Raw genomic sequence first — 21081 nt, forward strand, 5'->3', positions numbered from 1 at the left:
GAATAAAGTCCTCTTTAGTTAGCCCTTTTTAGTCATTTCCATGTGAATTTATTTTGGGAATATTCTGCTCCGTGATGGTGCAGCAATTGTTCAGGCAAAGTTAGAGAACCTGTTTTTCTTCTATTATGGGTCTTCATCTACATTACCAGGAGAAAGAGGGTTAATCAAATTCATCCATTAATCTGAAGAGAAATTCATGCAAGAGTGACAATAATGACCTTTACAAGATTCAAAATGTTAAGACTCACTAAAACAACGTCTAATGACTACTAACACTAAAACAAAGATAAAATACTCTAAAATCAAGCCATCTCAAGTATAAAATTACCAAACTTAACTCTATTTCATAGAGTTATCATACCCCCAAACTTAAGACATTGCTTGACCTGCGAGCAATAAAGAAAAATGAAAACACAAACTAACTACTAAGGAAAGCATTAAGAGAACAAAAGAAAAGAAAAGCAAATAACCTGGCTTAATCATGCAATAGGATGGGTGTTAGACTGAAGTTGCCTCTCAATCTTTTTTCTAATTTTTCAGATCTAACACTTCTTGCCAATAACACTTAGATGTCATACTTTACTTATACAGATGCCTTCAAGTGTGTGTGTGAAAGTTAAGAATTTTGCCCCAGTTACCCTAGTCCCAGCTGAATCATGGTCACCAAGTTTAGTTCATTGATCTCATATGTTGACCAAATGATTACCTCTCCATTAATTAGGGATCCATATCCTTTTACACCCCAAAAACTTGTTTCACAATATTTTGAGCAATTGACCCCAAACTTATTCTTTATGAACCATCTTTTTTATTTTATTTTATTTAATATATGCTGCTGTTGTCATCCTGCCTTTTTACGCAAATATCACTCATTTGTGATGAAGATACCCGGTTACTCAACAAGATCACAAACAAAAGTGCGCATGCTCATATTCTGGGCCAGTGTTAATGTCAAAAATACACATGGGTTACATGCATATTCCCGGTTACTAGGCTGCCCAAAACAGCGGAACATTATTCTTTTTATTATTATTATTATAACTCTTATCATGCTCATATTCCAGGCCACTGTTGACGTAAAAAATACACATGGGTTACATGCATATTCCCGGTTACTAGGTGGCCCAAAACAGTGGAGCATTATTCTTGTGGGGGGAAAGGAGAGGGTCAAACCTCAGCCAACTTACAATGCACAGAATTCTTGGAAACACCCTAATGGGGACTCCTAATGTGTAAGTCTCAAGGCTCTCATTCAACCAATTCTAAAATCCTAAACTTTCACATTGGTCCAACTTTTTCCAGGTTCTCTAGAGCTTGAAACATCACTTGGTTAGAGCTTGAAACATCACTTGGTGCTCAATGATATGACACCACAGAAGAGTAAATGCAGACATCAGATCATTATAGCAGACTTGTGCTAAGATCTCCCAATAAAATCAGATTAAAAGGCACTGACATTCTTATTAACTACTATCATCCAAATCATATAATAGCACAAATTGACTACACAAAACATTTGCAAAACAAATATCTACAGACATTGCTTCAGCCTCAAACAGCAAAACAAACACAAAATAAAATGACTCAACAATAAACAAGCTAACAAAACCCTGACTCTAGAATGCTGGACAACAACTCAAAAATTAGCAACTAGAACAAAATATTCAGCATTTAAAAACAATTAAGAAACTAAGAACATCTATAAAATAAAGATGACAAGATGACACATGCAATGATTGGAGGAATAGGGCAAAGCATACCCCCAAACTTAAAATGAGCAATGTCCTCACAGCAAAAGAAAGAAAAATAAAATAATGGAAAAACAGAGAAAAAGAAGGAGAACATGACTTCCTTGAACCAGCTATGGATCTGCTGCATCATCATGAATGTGAACACTTAGCTGATGCAAAGAGGGAGTGTCGTGGTGTGTTGTAGCGAGGCGGGAGTGCAACTGGCGCAGCCCTAAGCATACACGGTAGCAAAGGAGGTGGCAGCAGTGTGAGACAGCAAGGGTAGACCACGGAGAGGTGAATCAACAATGGAATTTAGGGTTTTGGTGGGGTATGCACTATATGTGAAGAAGGCAGCACAAGGGTGGGCAGAGGTAGGTAACGGTGCAAATGGAGGTAGAAATGTGGTTGAGAGCAGAGGATGGAGGAAGAAATGCAGAGGATTCGCAGGTGAGAAGACGAAGGTGCGTAGGTTTTGTGATGGACTTTGGTGGGTTTTGGGTTTTAAAAGAATTGGTTCAATGGTTGGGTGGTTTAAAATAGGTTTGGATCAGTATGGGTCAACAGTGGTTTGAGATGGTTTAGAGGTATAGGAATTATGGGTTGGTTAGGTTTGAGGTCAAATCGGGTCGGGTTAGTGGTTTTATCCTTGCTGTGGAGTTGCTACAGCATTGCTATGGCATCGATCACATAATACATTGTTTATCAGAGAATGCAATTCCCGTAGCTGGTTAATAAAACTTTGTTGTGGCGTTGCTGCAGCATTGCTATGGCATCGGTTATAGAATACATTGTTTACCAGAGAATGCAATTCCCGTAGCTGTGGAACAAACTTTGCTGCAGTAAATCTGCGACAAAGATAGTAAATTCTCCTGGATAGCTGACACATGCTCTGATAGTTGACTTGACTGTCCAAGGTTGCAAAATACCTACTCATTCTTTTTGTGTTTCCCACGCTCCCTGTAGAGAAAAAATACATGTCATCTAGTCATCTTCTAGATTTACTATCAAGTGAAGAGTAAGATAAAATTGTAAACTACCCACAAACTTTATTAAACACCTACTTAACTAATAACCAACAACATTAATAAAAACAATGAGATTGGGTTGCGTCCCTTTTTAAGCATCTTAAAGGATGATTGAAGATTTGTCACGCTCCAATGGTGCACCCCAATAATGCTTAATCCACTGCATGCTCTAGCTCCCAAGGCCATTTAATGATTTCTTCTTGTGCACCTTCCATAATTAGACTCAAACTCCTTTGCTGCTTCACGTACCTGTTGTAACATTCCTCCAACCAAATTTTAAGCTCGTACATTGAAGGATTGATCCCTTTGATCTCAACTATACTCCATCCTAATCTCTTCTATACTTCTTCAGCATTTCAAGTAGCATATCTTCCTGCTCCTCTGTTAGCACTGCTAAAACAATAACAGGGAGTGTCTTGGCTTCAACCAAATATGCATACTGAAGGTGTTCTGAAAGAGGTGTGAACTCTAACACATGTGGCTCTTCAATTGATGGTTTAGGGGGTTTAGTTTCACATTTAGCTAACCCAAGAGGCTCGAATGCACTCTCTTTAAATGCCTTAGTTGGTCTTGCTTCTAACCAAGCCATATATCTACTTGTTTTATCATTCACTTGTTCAATTTCTATTGCCAATGAAAGCTCTAGTGGGTTTTTAATACACTCTTTCTCCAACTCTTCTGAAACCAGCTCTTCAATGATATCCACAACATAGCACTCTTCTATTGCATCTGGAGATCTCATTGCCTTCAAAACATTGAGTGTGACTTGTTCTTCATTAACCCTCATTGTCAATTCTCCTCTCTCTACATCCATTAACGTTCTCCCAATTGCTGAGAATGGCCTTCCTAGAATTATGGGCACATCTCTACCCGCTTCAAAGTCCCAAACAATGAAATCAGCAGGAAAGATAAATTTATCTACTTTTACGAAAATATTTCAATTTTTCCTTATGGGTAAGCAAGAGATCTATTAGCTCATTGTAAGGTCACTGTTGTTGGCCATGCTTCTCCAACTCCAAGCTTCTTGAAAATTGACATTGGCATAAGGTTGATACTTGTTCTAAGATCACAAAGGGCTCTTCCAATATAATTATCTCCAATAGCACAAGGAATGGTGAAACTTCCAGGATCTTTTAATTTTGGAGGGAGCTTGTTTAGCAAGAAGGCACTACTCTCTTGTGTCTTGGCCATTGTCTCAAACTCTCCAAATCTCTTTTTCTTTGAAAAGATGTCTTTCATGAATTTCACATAATTTGGCATTTGTTCAAGTGCTTCTACCAATAGTGTATTATTGTGGATCTGCTTTAGATATCCTAGAATTTCTTGAATTGATGGTCTTGCTGCTGCTTATGAAATCTTTGAGGAAAAAGGGATGGTTTATAACTCAGTTTTTTTGAAGAATTCTATTGCAATGGTGCTGTAGCCGTGGGTTCAACACTCTATTTTGGAGAATTAGATTGTTCCTTTTGAACAGCAACTGGATCTTCCTTCTCCCTTTCTTATTGGATAGAAATAGGTTCCTTCTGTTGGCTAGACTTTGAATGATGTGGCTCTAGAGGTTTTCCACTCCTTAATGAAATAACTTTGCAATGCTCTTTGCCTTCACGCCTAGGATTTTATGTATCACTTGGCAATGATCCTTGAGGTCGATTACTTAAAGCACTGGCTAGCTGTCTTACTTGGTTCTCCAGATTCCTCAATGAAGATGCCTGACTCTGAATAATTGCATCATTCTTTGCCATATACTCCTTCAATAGAAGCTCTAATGATGAAGAATGTTCCATAGGCTGAGTCTTCACTTGCTGTTGAGCACTTGGAAGCTAATGAGGTCTAGTTAGGATAGAAGATGGTCTTACATTATGTCCTTGAGCATTCCAAGAGAAGTTAGGGTGCTGCCTCCAACCAGGATTATAGGTGTTGGAATATTGGTTATTGGCTTTGTTGAAATTACCAACATAGTAGGTTGATTCTGGGTTAGATGGACAGCTATCAAAGAAATGTTCCCCACCACAATATGTACACAAGACTGCTGTATTTTGTTGAGTTTGTACAACTGCAGCTAGGTTTAATGATTTTAACACACTAGATAGGGATGACACTTGTGCAGTTAAAGCTCTCACTGCATCCAACTCATAAATCCTTGCCACTCTCTTATTTGCAGCACCTCTCTCAGCTGTCCATTGGTAGTTGTTGTTGGTCATTCTCTCCAAAATCTCATAAGCTTCATTGTAACACTTTGCCAATATAGCCCCATTTGCTGATGCATCCACTATGGACCAAGTTTGTCCATTTAAACCATTGTAAAAAATCTCCATTTGAATCCAATGAGGAATTCCATGGTGAGGACATTTATGCAAGAGCTCCTTAAATCTTTTCCATGCCTCATGTAAAGATTCACCATCCAATTGTTGAAAACCAATGATATCATTTCTGAGCTTGGCATTCTTTGTTGGAGGGAAGTACTTCAAGAACTTCTCCACTAAATCATTCCATGTGGCTACAGACTGTGGAGGTAAAGAGTTCAACCATGCTCTTGCCCTATCCCGCAACGAGTAAGGGAATAGTTTCAGTCTTAAGGCTTCTTCAATTGCTCCAGGTATCTTGAAAGAATCACTTACTTCCATGAAGAGTCTAAGATGGAGATGAGGATCTTCTGTTGGCATCCCACTAAACTGTCATATAGTTAGAAGCATTTGGAACATCACAGGCTTAAGTTCAAAATGTAATACTTGGATTTCTGGCCTTACCATACTTGGATTCAACTCATGCAACATTGGGACAACATATGCTCTAATAGTCCTATCTCTATCATCACCCTCAACTGCCATATTATTCTCATTATTATTCACCCCATTTCTCACTTGCTTCACCATTGTTTGAACTGTTGTTAAACCTCGCTGCTCCTTTATTCTAGCTCGAAATGTCATTTAGATTTCAAAGTCAACGGGTATCAACTCTTGATTAGGCAGCGGATTCATACAAGGGTAAAAGTACATGGGTAAAAGCAACGGATTTCATAGAAGGGGGAAAAAAATCAACATTCTCACAAAACAAGAACCCAATTTCAAGACAATCAATTATAACACAAGTTGGAATTTAAAAAGGTTTTTAGTTTAAAGATTTGTTTTAGGACTATCTAGTAGAACCTGAGGAATGAACCTGTAGTTTCTATATTACTACTTACTATTTGAGTTCTTCATTTCTATAAAGTGGGTGTAATTTTTACAATGTAGAATGACTTTTCATTATTGAATGGGAATTGATTAATAACAATTTTACTTTCCATAGAATTTTGACTCTTGTTGTAGGATATTCAACTATTTCTTTTTCTTGCATACAATAAATTGTTAGTCTAAATCGTTAATCAATCTGAGTATAGACAGTTAGCTCAAACCGTTAGTTAGCCTAAACTCAAACCGCACTGGCCCGAAATCGGCTCGAAACCATTATTTTTTTAACGGGCTGAATATATTTGAGCCTAAAACTATTCCAAATCGTACCATTAACATCCCTAGCTGTCAATAAAAAAGAGCATCAGCCAGCTATCGGGTATTAGGAGAGACACGTTTTTCAAAAATAAAAAAAGAGACGGCGTGGTCAAAGTCAATCTTTTCGTCCTCTACCTCCGCCACAGCTAGCTGTCGCCTGTCAGTTGAGTTCCTGGACGTAATCTTTTCTTTGCTTTACTTTTTTTCAGTAAAGCTGGCAGCTGAGCATGCAGTTGCCATCGTTGACGTTATCTTCTCCGAAGCGCCGCCTCTCCAATGCAGAGAACCATAAAACTATAAATGGCAGCAGCTGTGGCACAACTTCCTCAAACCACAAACCATTTACTTCGACTCTGTAAGTGGTCACCAGTAAACCAATCATGTCTTTCTCTCTTCGATTCCCGCTCTTATCTACTCTGCTGCTGCTCTTGGCTTCTCTCTCCCACGCAGAACAGAGCTTCCGCCCCAAGGCACTGGTGCTTCCGATCTCCAAAGATGCTTCTACACTTCAGTACGTTACCACCATCAAGCAGAGAACTCCACTGGTGTCCGTCAATGTGGTCCTTGATCTGGGAGGTCAGTCACTGTGGGTTGATTGCGAACAAGGCTACACCTCATCCACCTACCGCCCTGCCCGTTGCCGCTCTGCCCAGTGCTCCCTCGCTAAATCCACCGCTTGCAGCGAATGCTACTCCACTCCTAAGCCCGGCTGCAACAACAACACATGCGGTGTCATCGTAGACAACACCGTTACTCACACCGCCACCACCGGAGACCTCGGTGCTGACGTGGTATCGGTCCAATCCACCGATGGATCTAACCCTGGTCGAACCGTCACCGTGTCTCACTTCCTCTTTGCCTGCGCTCCTACCTTCATTCTTGAAGGTCTCGCTGGTGGCACCAAGGGAATGGCCGGACTGGGTCGCACCCGAATCTCATTGCCCTCTCAGTTCTCCTCTGCTTTTAGCTTCCACAAGAAATTCGCAATCTGTCTCTCGACTTCTACTTCTCCCTCATATAATGGTGTCTTGTTCTTCGGTGATGGGCCTTACAAATTCCTACCAGGCATCGATGTCTCCACCAATCTTGTCTACACGAAGCTATTCATCAACCCCGTCAGCACTGCAGCGGCTTACACATCAGGTGAGGCTTCAGCTGAGTATTTCATTGGAGTCAAGTCCATCAAAGTCGACGACAAAGCAGTGTCGTTGAATACATCCTTGCTGTCCATCCACAGCAGCACCGGCTACGGTGGCACCAAGATCAGTACCGTCAACCCCTACACCGTGATGGAGTCATCCATATACAAGGCCGTAACCAAAGCATTCATCAAGGCAGCCGCGTCTAGGAACATTACCAGGGTAGGGGCTGTGTCACCTTTTGGTGTGTGCTTCAGCACCAAGAACGTCTATGGTACCCGACTAGGAGCTTCGGTGCCAACGATCGAGCTGGTGATGGAGAGCGAGAGCCTTTCATGGAGCATTTATGGGGCTAACTCCATGGTTCAGGTGAGTAACGATGTGATTTGTCTTGGGTTCCTTGACGGAGGCTCCAATCCAAGGACATCTATAGTGATAGGAGGACATCAACTTGAGGATAAACTGTTACAGTTCGATCTCGCAACCTCCAAGCTTGGGTTCAGTGGTTCTCTACTTGGCTATCGAACCACTTGCTCCAACTTCAACTTCACTTCCACTGCTTAACCTGCTACTAATTTGTTCAACCCAATAAAATGTTGTTTACGTTGAGAAAATGGATTAAATATCCATCCATGGTTAATTTTAAACAAAAATGAATAAACGGTCGTGATCACCTATGGGCTTTTCTTATATATATGTAATCAATTTGATATAGTGCTGTGATTTTGCCAATAAAATTCTGTCATTCAAAAATGTTATCATGAGCATTTTCTTATCCTATGTTTAGAATGCATCCATTATAGACCTGAAATTTATATATTGATTCCGAATATTGAATACCAAAAGCAAAACTCTAATAATCATTTTATTTGATAGATGCCAAGGGCTTTCGTTCCAGTGGCTTCAATGTGTTTTTAAAGCCCAAAACACATGTTTTTTTTCTTCAAAGCATTCATAATATCTTAATACTTTATCCATGCAAAACCAAGTCCAGTGAAACATTCACGTAATTGGATGCAAAGTATTTGTCAAGGATTATTCAAATTCTTGTACCTAACTTTGAAGATGGATCTGTGTTGACATATTTTGGTGGTGGAGTAATCTGAATGACCAATTTAGTGAGATAAGTGATGGAAACAGAGGGTCTAGGTTGACCCTTTTACATGATTGAAACTCTATACATCTGTAACTTATGTTATCTTATGGAGCATTATGAGATTTGAGGGTTCTTGCATTGGGTTTTTGGGTGGGAGTTTTGTAATGTCGTTATCACAATTGATTGAGATACTTCCCCCATAATCTTCTTCTTATAGAGTTGAAGTTTTTCGTCTCCTACAAACATAACACATTACGTTTACGGGTGAACCACATTCAACTTCGGTGTTGCTTTGTTTCGTTTACATTTTTGTTCATGGTCCATTTCTTGGCTTTCGTTTTAACAGTATTCTACCTAATTAGTCAAACTATGCTTCAACGAAAATGGCTCAAATGCATTCACATGAAGTACCCTACTTTATGCAAAACCTTAGATAGACAATGCATAATAGAGATTAAAATATGAGCAAATTTTTATCACTCTCCTATGCTTAGACTCTATTATTAAAATTAACCTCTTCAAACTTTTACATGTAATTCTGCCAAAAAAACCAAACTCTCACTTCTCCTTCTCCCTTGATTTTTTTAAATACTCAAGTTACCCCTCTATTTTTCTAACCCAGCTGGTTCCTCTCTTTTAAATTGAGTCAGTTCACATTATTTGGTTCAAACTTATTACTTGAACCACCAAACTAGGGTGTATTCCATCAACCACTGAAACCAATATTTTAATTAAAAAAATAAAATCAAAAGTAATTTGTAACAACCGTGTAAAATTGTTGGACTGAATATGTTAAGTTGTTGGACGCAGAGTTGTTCTAGTAGTTGAAACCAACACCTCTTAGTGAAGAGGTCGTGGGTTCGACTCTCGCTGAGGCATATTAGTATCCCCATCCCCCGGCCCTTTGTACCAAAAAAAAAATTGACCTTCCCTTCGATTACCCAGAAAAACAGAAAGAAGAAAATGATTATGAAGCCAACTAAAGAACAAGCCTTTGTGCGGAAGAAGCTATGTTGATAGGTCATTTAATTGCATTAATATTATATCAAATCTTTTATATTTTAATGAGACTAATTGGTTGTTTTATTTGGATATGGACAGATTATAGCATTCGGATATCAAATCTATAAAAAGAATGGTTAGAACCATATTGGCACATTTTTAAATCAAATCAAAGAATCACACCCAAATTAAGATGGAAGATTTGATTATGTCAAAAGCTAGAGGTTTGATCTTGCCCAAATCAGAAGGATTTTCGTAAAAAGTCTTAATTCAGCAAGCAGATATTTCGTTCTCTCTTGCGATCAGGCATCTAAGGAAGAAGCTGAATTGGAAAGTGACTAAATTGGAAACCATTGCATTGGCAAAGATGAAGAAAGGAAACAACTGAATTGGGAAGAATTGCATTGCCAAAGCGAACGATGGAAATAACAGATTTGGAAAGAATGCAGAATTGGCAGGAATCCTCTATAAGAAGGAACGCATTTTCAGAGATTGAAGAACACACACAAGTTACAACAAGAGGAAGCCACAGTTCTGAGGAAGAACGGCATAATGTTTTCTATTTTCATTTCTTTGTTTTTCTTTTCCATGTCTAGCTAATTCTAACTTTCGATCAAGATTAATGGAAGTCTGATTTTCACCAATTGTGAGACTTTGGATTATCAGTTTTCTTTAATTCTCAGGTATTTATGCATTTTCTATATTTATTATGTTATTGTATTAATCCTTAGACAAGAGGCCTGTTGTTTTATGATTAATACAATACTCAGTCAATTCTTATATAAGTGACAAATAGCATGCTCGAATGGGTAATCAATGTCCTGGAGAGTTTGTTATGAGAATGTATATCCTAGTTTAAATAAACAAGGCTTTTTCGGGTTTATTGACTAGGGATTGGGTCTTTCAATTTTTAATGCGATTAATAGACATAACTCAAAGGACAGATCCGAAGATTATGTTTATTAATTAGGGAATAACTCAAAGGACAGATCCGAAGGTTATCAATAAAGTAGGGAAAGATTGGTTGTTAGAGGACTAATCCTCAATGACCATAACCAATCTACCCGAAATTAAAGTTTTTATTTTTTAAGTCAATGATCAATTGAGAGACTTAATTCTGAAGTTGAATCTTGATCGAAAGTTTTTATTATTTTTCTTGTTAACTACTGCATTCATTTATTTTTATTTAATTTGTTGATTCAAAACTCCCCAATTTTTATCAAAGAATAAATCTTCACCAATCTTTGTGGATTTGACCCTACTCACTACTAATACAAATTCAGTTGAGATAAGGATTATCTTTGGTGGATTCGACACCCATCATATGTCTGTTGCTTCTTGCAACGAAAATGCTAATGCGTCTTTCTTCTCTGTCATCGCTATGATGATCTTGTGTATATTTCCCCCCAAAAAAATACTTTATGATCTTGCTTCTCAAGCACCTTTTTCGCTAGACTCCAATGAAATGCTGTTATTTTTCTTTATTTTCGATCGATGGGTTCTAAGATGTCCTTTGATGTTGAAGAAACAACATATTGGAGCATGTCTGAGAGAAAAATAAAAAAGAGTAGTAAAATGATTGAGAAAGAAGTCATACTTTTAATTGAACAGTAAAATTTCTAGCCATCTTTGAGGAGATTGGAAAAGAAATTAGCCGAAAAGGTTGATTTCATGTTTTAGAAGATACTTGATAGTTTGGTGATTAAAGGAATAAGTTTAAATCAAGTAATGTGAATTAACTCAATTCAAAAGAGAAAAACCAACTGGGTTAAAAAAAAATAGAAGAGTAGCTTGAGTATTTAAAAGCATCAGGAATGAAAGAGAGGTAAGAGTTTGATTTTTGAGAAAATAGATGTGAGAGTTTGAGTTAGAAGTAAATGCAATCAAAATATAAAGGAGTGATAGAAATTTGCTCCTACAACAGGTCTCATAGCTGATAAGTGATCGTGAGGTTGACAGCTTGAGCCTCTCTCTCCCCATTATCTTTTTTAGCGCTGATCATTATGACTTGGAACAGTCACTTGTAGAAAGAATTTTACAAGGTTGAGTAATAACCCCTTCACTCTTGATTCTAAGAAGTTCGAGCTAACTAGATGAGGATCAGAATGGCATAAGGGATGATTCAAATACTTGTAAAGATTGTTAGCCAAGAAAAGAATTCTTTTAGTATTGAGGTTGTGGTGGATCTGGAATCAACAACCTCCATGACTTCTTTAACACTCCCCAGGCCCCAACAAAAAAAACAAAGGTTTACAGAGCGAGAGCTTATCATGGACGACAACATTGGCCTAATTCTACAGTTATAGAGCAAGACGGCATTTCATGCAAAAACAAGTCCAGCGGAAAAAAAAAAAGCATTCGTACCAAAAGAGAAGTTACAGGATATAAAAGAGAAGATCCATACTTCTCAGTGGAGGAGATAAAAGAGAAGTTACAGGATAAAAGAGAAGATCCATACTTCTCTCTGGAAATAAAACAGAAGTTTCACGATATAAAATAGCGAGAAGGTGATGATCTAGGTGATATCCTATACAATGGCTAGCATGGTGGGTTCATAACCCACTATTTTTCTGTTTTCTGAACCGGTATTCTCTTAACAGTTTTTAGCAAGCACTAACCATTAGAATAATGGAGTTCCCAGTCCCACAACTTTTATACTCTGCTGCCATCTTTTCACTTTTACTTTTTTTTACTTCTTTGGTTTCAAGGTTTAGATTTGTTGAAAACTTTAATCCCACGCCGAGGAAAACAATGGGAAGAAGACCATTTTTAAATGCACATCTGAGAAGAATGGATACCACCGTACTTGAAAAGGATCTGTGATTAACAGTTTTAACGGGTTCTGCTCGGAATCCCATCAGGCCGTTGAGGATCATTCCCATCGGTTAACTTCCAACCCTGGGGGTGGTGGCACGGCTGTCTGACAGACTCCAATCACTTTCTCCATGCCTCGGCGGCGGCTAAGAGTAATCCTTCACAAATACTTAAACCCTCACCTTTGTCCCGCGAAGTAGCACAGGTCCCCTTTATTGTCTCGCGCGTATCCGAATTCGAAACGTCCGGTTAATATGATATAGCCAATCAATGACGGAGATGAAAATATTTGGGTCGAGAAGGAATCTCTGCTTGGTAGATAACGTTGGTTGAGAAAACCAACCTCAACGTGGGGTGGTGGCGCAGTTGGCTAGCGCGTAGGTCTCATAGCTTGAAGAGTAATCCTGAGGTCGAGAGTTCGAGCCTCTCTCACCCCAATATCCATTTTGACTGTGCACTGTTGAAAGAGTATTCCAGGTTTGACTTGTTTTTTTGTTTTGGTAGAAACGTTTGACTTGTTTTAACTCCTACACTCTTGGTTCGAATCAGAACTCCTTAAGATTTAAACTTTTTTAAAGATTGTTAGCCAAAAAGAGTTTTTTTAATATTGAGGCATGTTGTGTAGATCTGGAACTTACTAACTTCATGGCTTCTTTACCCCAAGAGCAAAAAAATAATAAAAAAAAGGTTTTGGAGCAAGAGCGTTTCATGGAAGATATATGGGGCAAAATCTATGGTTCAGGTAACAAGGTCTGTCTTGGTTCTTGGACCAAGGCTCCAATCCATGTATATCTATACTGATAGGTGGACATCAGTTTGAGGATAATCTACTACAGTTCGATCTCGCCACCTCAAAGTTTGGCTTCTGTTAAGGGAAATTCCTAAGGCTCTCTCGTAAGCCATGTGGCGCTCTTTTATTGGTTGTATTTATAATCTATGATGTCTATAAATAATAAGATATAACCTTCGGATGTATTAGTCTAAAAATTCCTTACATGATATCATCGAGCCCGTTCGGTCCATTAATTTGGGGCTTTTTCTTCATTTTGGCTTTCTTTCCCTAATTTCTTTGGAGATTTTCCTTTTCTTTCTCTGCGAGAGTTTTTCTTGTCTCTAAAAGAGGGTTCTTTTGACGATTTTCTTGAAGCTTCTTTGCTAATGGCGTCTGATTCTCCTCACACATTCAAAAAGAAAGAATTCACAAACCTGAAAACATCCTCACATATTAAGTTACAGAAATTCTGATAAAAGAAGGTGTTGTGTCTAGAACTTCTTCAAGAGCCGGATACTGAGATGACCGCCTTAAGAGCTCTTCAGCTAAGTTGGAATAACTGGGATGCCTACACTCACAAAGAACACAAGAATGGTCCGGCCAAGTTTTGGCCGGGGAACCGCCTCCGACGCCCAAGTCAGCCTAGGCAACAATAAGAGTTCTTAAGAGAGTTCTCAAGAACGTAATGAATAAGTACTCAGATGAAATTCTTGTACCTTTCTCCATGTAGGAGGTGGGTTTATATAGAGGTTACCTGGTGTTGCTGCACAATCCTGTTCGTCCCTTCAGCCGGTTGAACCTGCAAGGATGAGCTCGACCGTGGAGGTCAAGTTTTCACCTCCGACGATCTAGTTAGGAATCCGACTAAGGAAGACAAGAAAGTAATGAACAATAATAATACGAATAGTGATAGTTCTATTCAGCCTACCTTTCTCCTGTGCTCCCTTACCTTTTTATAGATTTTCTATGTATGAGTTTGAGTGGGACTCAAACCTTAGCTAGGTTGTGATCTGACTCTTAGTCATTGAGTCCTACTCAAACATGAGTAGTTGAGTCGTGACTAAATACTGTTTCTTTGGCTAGAATCTTATTCATATTTACCTTGTTATTCAACCTTTGTACTTATTCGACCGACCTTGACTTGGTCAGTCTAACGTGATCTAAGCTGGTCGGACTAGGCTCAAACCGAATTGGTTTGATTCCGATCTGGTCGGACTGGGCTTAAACTGGACTGGTTTAAGTTTATTTATTCTTTCCTTATCATAAGCCCCCAGTCTCTTGAAGTTCGAGCTTTGTTTTTGTTCGGGCTTTAGAGATTTGGTGACCGAACATGTTAACATTTCCGACCAGTGTTACTTGGGTACACTCACAACCTGGTTTTGGAAGTTTTATTGCTGACGTCATCTGGCAGGATATTTGTGCCGTAAAAACTGGGAACTATGGAGCACGTTTTCTGAGGAGGTAACTTTATTGGCACGTGGTCAGGTATTTATGACCCCTGATGATGACATTTAACTTTTGAAAAATGCTGGAAATTCAACCGTTTTTTCTCTCTTAATCCCAACCTTCAGATTGGGATCTTATAGAAGTCGTACGGTTTCCATCTCTGTGACTCATTAGATGGATGAGCTTGTTTAGAGCCGTTAGATTAGGACAAGTTACTTCACTTCTGCAGTCCTCCTTTCTAATTCCTTAGATTAGAATATTTGGAGGGGGGGGGGTATATAAACCCTCCTTCTTCCTCTTTCTTTCATTTATGCTTCTGCTTCTCTGTTTTTTCCTCTGTGAAGACGAAAAGGGTTGCAGAGCTTCCAAGGTTCATTTCAGACCATTTTCTGGTGCTTGTTCAGCTATTCCTTTCACGAGTAAGTTCCTCTGTCTCTTCTAAATTCGTTGATGTCTTCTATTGTTGTGTTTGTACGGTGTTCTGAATTCTTTTTGCATTTTTTCTTTTTTCTGTTCTGGCTTGTTTCACTTCGTTTAGTAATGGGTGTGAAGAGGAAAGCCTCTAAGCCTTCTAGGGCCTCTTCTAGTCAACCTTCTTCTGGAAGCTCTACTGCTCGCTCTGGGGACAGTGGGGCTTCCTCTTTTGGATACAGTGACACTGAAAGTGATACTGTTGTTAATCTGTCCTTGTCTCCTGGTACTTGTCCAAACCTACTTAGTGATGCTGAATTAATTTCGCTAAGTATTCGTAGTCGGTTTAGTACGAATAGGATACGTTGGCTGCAAAAACTTTCTCCTTCAGCTTTAGACCTTGAGAGAAGTCGTACTAGGACTTCTGAGCACATAGATTTCGACCCTAGTACTTCGGGTCCCAGTTTTTATCCATCCGAGCTAACAGAAGATGATTTGAAGGAAATCCGAGCTCGGTACAGCATTCCTGATAGCTTTGTAATGAGGGTTCCATCTTCCATGATCGGGCTCACCGATCTTCTCCTGGTGAGTTCGTTGTGTACGAAGATGCCTTCGTCAGTGGCTTTAGACTTCCCGTACACCCTATCTTTGTTAATTTTCTTAATCGTTTTGGGATGTGTCCGGGGATGCTAGCACCCAATAGCTGGCGTAATATCATCTGTTTTTGGGGATTCTGTAAACAAGATGAGGTCGGTGTGATGCCGACCTTGGATATGTTTCTTCAGTTTTTCTTATATAAAAAACAAGAACAAAGTCGTTGGTTTTAACTTTCCAAGCGTACTGCCTTTCAGTCCGGTTGGGAGGGGAGTTTTGTGGGGAAGGGTACTCTCCCTACCAACACTAAGGGTTGGAGGTCTAGATATTTCTTTGTTCGTCCTTCCTCTCCTCCTAGTTTTTCCGATCTTGTGGCTGAAGACACCTAGGGAGGACTCAAATTGTAATGCCTCGCATCTTTTTCTATTATTATTTTATTATTGTGGGTGAATGTGTCATTTTCGGTCAAGTTCAGAAATTGCTTGTGGGTCCCACAACAGTAGAATTAGACTGAACTGAAAATGAAGAAATGATCAGCATGATTTTTTGGAACCCGAAGTACTAATATTAGCACCTCAAAGTGAGCACTGCATAAGATATTACAGCGGGCCCACAAGCCCATAATAAAACCCATTACTCATTTAATCATATATATACTATATGTACAATATATACATATATATTATATATATTATATAATTAACCGACTCAAGAGGACCGACTTAAGAGGACCGACTTGAGAGAGTTAAATGGGGAATGCGTAGTGGAGAAGCAAGAGAAGAAGAGTAGAAGAAACGAGAGACGAGTGGGGGAGAAGTGAAGAGGAGAGAGAGAAAGAGTGGAGAAGAAGTAGAGAGAGAGAAGAGAAAGTGAAGGAAGCCATTAAAGGTTTTCTTAGAGGAGAAAGGAGTGGGGAGGAGAAGAGAAAGAAGAAAACAGTGGAGAGGAGAGGAGAGAGAAGGAGTGGAGAAAGTGGAGTGAGAGGAGAAGACCGTAGGGAGGAGAGAGAAATGAGAGGAAAGGAGAAGAATTGGAGAGAGAAGAAAAGACGAGAGAGGAGAGAGAGGAGAGAGAGGAAAAGTGGAAAACCGTAGGGAGGAGAGAAAAAAGAGGAGAGAGAAAATAATATAAAAAAAAAAGAAAAAAAAGAAGAAGAAGAAGTTTCCTGTTGGCTCAGGCGTTTCATAATAGCCGTTGATTGATCAAGATGCAGGGAGAGTGGATTTTAACGGAACCTGGGCCAAGACCCACACGCATGGAACATAATCAGGTAAGTAATATTGACCAACCTGTAAATGTTAAGTGAGTGATTCCTTTTAATAGACATATAACATGCACATGATAACATAAAGTCTATTCTATTTATTCATTGATGCAATATATGGAAAGTACATGATATATGTGTGTTTGTGTATTGAACAAAATGCCTGGATTGGATGACAACTTAATGATTTGACTGAATTACTTGACTTGGACTGCTAATAGTATTCTTGAACTGTTAATTATGAATTTGAAATGATGATTATGCTTATCAGATATAGACTTGTCATTCTCTCATATTTAAATTGAATTGCATGAATTGTGTTCAGATGAGACAGAATGATGAGTGGATTGAAAAATGTACATGGAAATAGGCAGAGCATGGTAAGGCAATTTTGAAAGTGAATATAAGAAAGAGTAAAAGAATAAAATGTTAAAGGCTTCTGTAAGACCTGGTACTTATGTACCCAAATGGGAGGGCATGAAGCGGCTTCTGTAAGTCCTGGTACTTATGTACCCAAATGGGAGGGCATGAAGCAAGACTGAAAAGTGAAAAGAAAAGAAGGAAATAAAAGAAATAAAGAAAGGAATAAAATGTAATGGCTTCTGTAAGTCCTGGTACTTATGTACCCAAATGGGAGGGCATGAAGCGAGACTGAAAAGTAGAAAGATATACTAAACTGATGATGGCCTCCTATAGAGAACACCTGGCCTTGAGCCAAGAGACTGATGCCACTTATGTGGTTGAGACTGATGCCACTTGTGTGGTTGAGACCGATGCCACTTGTGTGGTTGAGACCGATGCCACTTGTGTGGTGTAGACTAATGCCACTTGTGTGGTTGAGACTGATGCCACTTGTGTGGTTTAGACTGATGGTGCTCTCTCTACAGGTAGCGCTTAGGTATAGTTTAATGAAAAAGGAAAAATGAAAAAGAAAAGAAAATGAAAAAGGAAAAGGAAAAGAAAAGGAAAAAGGATAATGGAAAAGGAAAACGAAAGGAAAATTGGAATGTATGATGTTATATAATTTTGATGTGATAATTGATGCATAATGAACTGCCTGATTTACTTACATGGTTGTCTTTATTGCTTACTGGGCCGCAAAGCTCATTATTGTAAATGTTGACAGGTACACAGATTCATAATAAAGGCAAGGTGTTGCCACCTGTCAATGCCTTTAAAGTTGAAGATGTAATCTCATATTCCTTTCGTTACGTTTGATGTTTGTATAACTGGACTGTGCAGTTATATGTTCTTTTCCCGGAAAAATGTTTTGTCTAGCATTTTGTTTTATTGATTATAAAGAGGTGTTAATGAAGAGGAGCTGTCACGTGCCCTAGTGGAATGTACATGATGTGGGCCCACCAAGCCTGTGAAAACTGGGGTCGTGACACAAATACCATCCCTCCTCTTTCGCGTTCCGAATAGGAAGCCCGGGATCGTATTCGGATGATCCCTACCACAGATCAGAACTTATTTGCTGTTAATGGATATTGTCTGGAATATCCGAACATCCTCCACTATTGGGGTTTCTCACTGGTAAGATGTGTACTTTTTCTTGCTCATCCTTGTTTTATTTTATTTTATTTATTTATTTTTTAATTTTTTATTACAAGTCATCTTACTCAGAAAAATGATGTAGTGATGCTCGGTGAGGAAGATTTTGAAGACGCTGCAGCTACTATGTTGGCAGTAGAGGCTAAGCATCCGACCAAGTCGGATAAGGCATGAGCTGCTCGGTCTTCTCCCTCTAAGGATAAAGCTGCTGCTGTCAAGGATACATCGTCTTCCCGAGTTCAGAAAGGGAATCCCACCGATCTTCCTCCCCGACCAACAAAAAAGGTGGCCAGCAAGAACAGTTCGGATTTTGATCCTCACCCTTCCTTAGGTGAGGATATTTCAGGTCGGGTCAATCCTGATGAGGTTAGGACCTCAGGCTCTACCAACGTTCTTCGACCGAACTGGTCGTTGGATGGAAACTCGTCAGTTTTTAGGGGCGATCCTCCCTCCATGTCCCACGTTGCTAACGTGTGGCTAATGGGGCTATTTTACCGTCTGACCTTGAATATCTTCATACCTTTGGTCGTCTACAAGCACATACATTACTGTGAGGTATGTTTACATTTTTCTCATTCTGAATGTTATTTTCTTTACTTCATATGTAATCTTGCCCTTTTTTTTTTCTGATGTACAGGATGGCTTGTGCTTTGATCCAATCCTTGGGTCAAAGTATTGGCTCTGCTCGGCAAGATTACTTTTCTCTTCAGGAATCCGAGCAACGTAATGAGAAGTTGAAAGAGGAGTTGTTAGCTTTGAAATCGAGTAACAACTCCTTGGTTGCTCGAGAAGCCGAGCTGCTGAGTGAGCTGGCATGGGTGAAGGGTACTAACGAAGCATTAGTGCTCGAAAAATTCACTCTGCAAACTAACTTGGAAGAGGCTGAAGGCTCTCTGGTCGGAAAGGATGCAGAGATCAGTAGCCTGCGAACAAAGATACCACCGTACTTGAACATCTGAGAAGAATGGATACCACCGTACTTGAACAAGATCTGTGATTAACAGTTTTAATGGGTTCTGCTCGGAATCCCATCAGGTCGTTGAGGATCATTCCCATCGGTTAACTTCCAACCCTAGGGGTGGTGGCACGGCTATCTGACAAACTCCAATCACTTTCTCCACGCCTTGGCAGCGGCTAAGAGTAACCTTCACAAATACTTAAACCCTCTCCTTTGTCCCGCGAAGTAGCACAGGTCCCCTTTATTGTCTCGCGTGTATCCAAATTCGAAACGTCCGGTGAACATGATATAGCCAATCAATGACGGAGATGAAAATATTTGGGTCGAGAAGGAATCTCTGCTCGGTAGATAAGGTTGGTTGAGAAAATCAACCTCAACGTGGGGTGGTGGCGCAGTTGGCTAGCGCGTAGGTCTCATAGCTGAAGAGTAATCCTGAGGTCGAGAGTTCGAGCCTCTCTCACCCCAATCTCCATTTTGACTGTTTGAATGCACTGTTGAAAGAGTATTCCAGGTTTGACTTGTTTTTTTTTGTTTTGGTAGAACGGTTTGACTTGTTTTAACTCCAACACTCTTGGTTCGAATCAGAATTCGTTACAGATTTAAACTTTTTTAAAGATTGTTAGCCAAAAAAAGAGTTATTTTTTTTTAATATTGAGGCACGTTGTGCAGATCTGGAACTTACCAACTTCATGGCTTCTTTACCCCAAGAGCAAAAAAATAATAAAAAAAAGGTTTTGGAGCAAGAGCGTTTCATGGAAGATATATGGGGCTAAATCTATGGTTCAGGTAACAAGGTCTGTCTTGGTACATCTATACTGATAGGTGGACATCAGTCTGAGGATAATCTGCTACAGTTCGATGTCTATAAATAATAAGATATAACCTTCTGATGTATTAGTCTAGAGATTCCTTACATGATATCATTGAGCCCATTCGGTCCATTAATTTGGGGCTTTTTCTTCATTTTGGCTTTCTTTCCCTAATTTCTTTGGAGATTTTCCTTTTCTTTCTCTGCGAGAGTTTTTCTTGTCTCTGAAAGAGGGTTCTTTTGACGATTTTCTTGAAGCTTCTTTGCTAATGGCGTCTAATTCTCGTCACACATTCAAAAAGAAAGAATTCACAAACCTGAAAACATCCTCACATATTAAGTTCCAAAAATTCTGATAAAAGAAGGCATTAAACCCATCCATCCCCGATGCTTTGTGAGAGCCCAGTGAGAACACATCATTCTTAATCTCAATCGGATCCGGTACATTGGATAGGTAACCAACACTAAGATCAATGGGGGGGGGGGGAAATAGGCATTCAACAAAGCCAGGGTCCAGCGTTCGATTTGCTTGAAACAACTGTTTCATAAAGTCCACAAGTACCCCTGCTATCTCACTTGGGTTTGAGAAAATCCTCCCATTTGCCTCAACCTCAAAGATATTTTCTTATAGTGGTTAATTTTGCTAGAAATTAAAATGGTAAAATATAGTATTCATATCCCTATCAAAAATGTACATGCCACGTGATTTCTGAAACCAAAACATTTCTTCAGCCTCCAGGGCCCACTCCAACGTTTGTTTTTTTGACTAATAACATTCCAGTCAGGATTAAGTCTTTGTTCCAGAATCTCAATTTCCACAGAGGTTCCATGAAAAATATTATCCACTTGGCCGAACACCGAATTGTTCTAGTGTTGTAAGAAGCGGGTCATATTGGCCAATTTGACATTAAGTGGAGAGCACGAATTTTTAAATCATGCATATTGGAGGTCCCTAGAAAAACTAGGATGAGAGATCC

General features: G+C 39.3%; 1 protein-coding gene and 3 non-coding genes across 4 annotated transcripts; all 4 read left to right on the forward strand.

Moving 5' to 3' along the window:
- The first annotated feature begins 5089 nt into the window (after positions 1-5089).
- On the forward strand, positions 5090-5196 carry LOC149028816 (small nucleolar RNA R71). The gene has a single exon (XR_016171398.1). It is a non-coding gene; the product is annotated as a small nucleolar RNA R71 (small nucleolar RNA).
- A 1395-nt stretch (positions 5197-6591) lies between these two features.
- Positions 6592-8199, forward strand: LOC149028817 (putative aspartic proteinase GIP2). The gene has a single exon (XM_089149240.1). The coding sequence runs from the start codon at positions 6627-6629 to the stop codon at positions 7947-7949; it is 1323 nt and encodes a 440-aa protein (XP_089005366.1). The 5' UTR covers positions 6592-6626; the 3' UTR covers positions 7950-8199.
- A 4449-nt stretch (positions 8200-12648) lies between these two features.
- On the forward strand, positions 12649-12734 carry TRNAM-CAU (transfer RNA methionine (anticodon CAU)). The gene is given in 2 exon segments: positions 12649-12686; positions 12699-12734. It is a non-coding gene; the product is annotated as a tRNA-Met (tRNA).
- A 6942-nt stretch (positions 12735-19676) lies between these two features.
- TRNAM-CAU (transfer RNA methionine (anticodon CAU)) lies at positions 19677-19761 on the forward strand. The gene is given in 2 exon segments: positions 19677-19714; positions 19726-19761. It is a non-coding gene; the product is annotated as a tRNA-Met (tRNA).
- The last annotated feature ends 1320 nt before the right edge of the window (positions 19762-21081 follow it).

The sequence above is a fragment of the Hakea prostrata genome, chromosome 1 (assembly GCF_041222555.1).
Source record: "Hakea prostrata isolate BN-2017 chromosome 1, UWA_Hpros_2, whole genome shotgun sequence".
In the NCBI taxonomy this organism is placed as follows: Eukaryota; Viridiplantae; Streptophyta; class Magnoliopsida; order Proteales; family Proteaceae; genus Hakea; species Hakea prostrata.

Excerpts from the sequence above, each read along its gene's own strand:
- LOC149028817 (XM_089149240.1), top strand. The coding sequence starts at position 6,627 with ATGTCTTTCTCTCTTCGATTCCCGCTCTTATCTACTCTGCTGCTGCTC.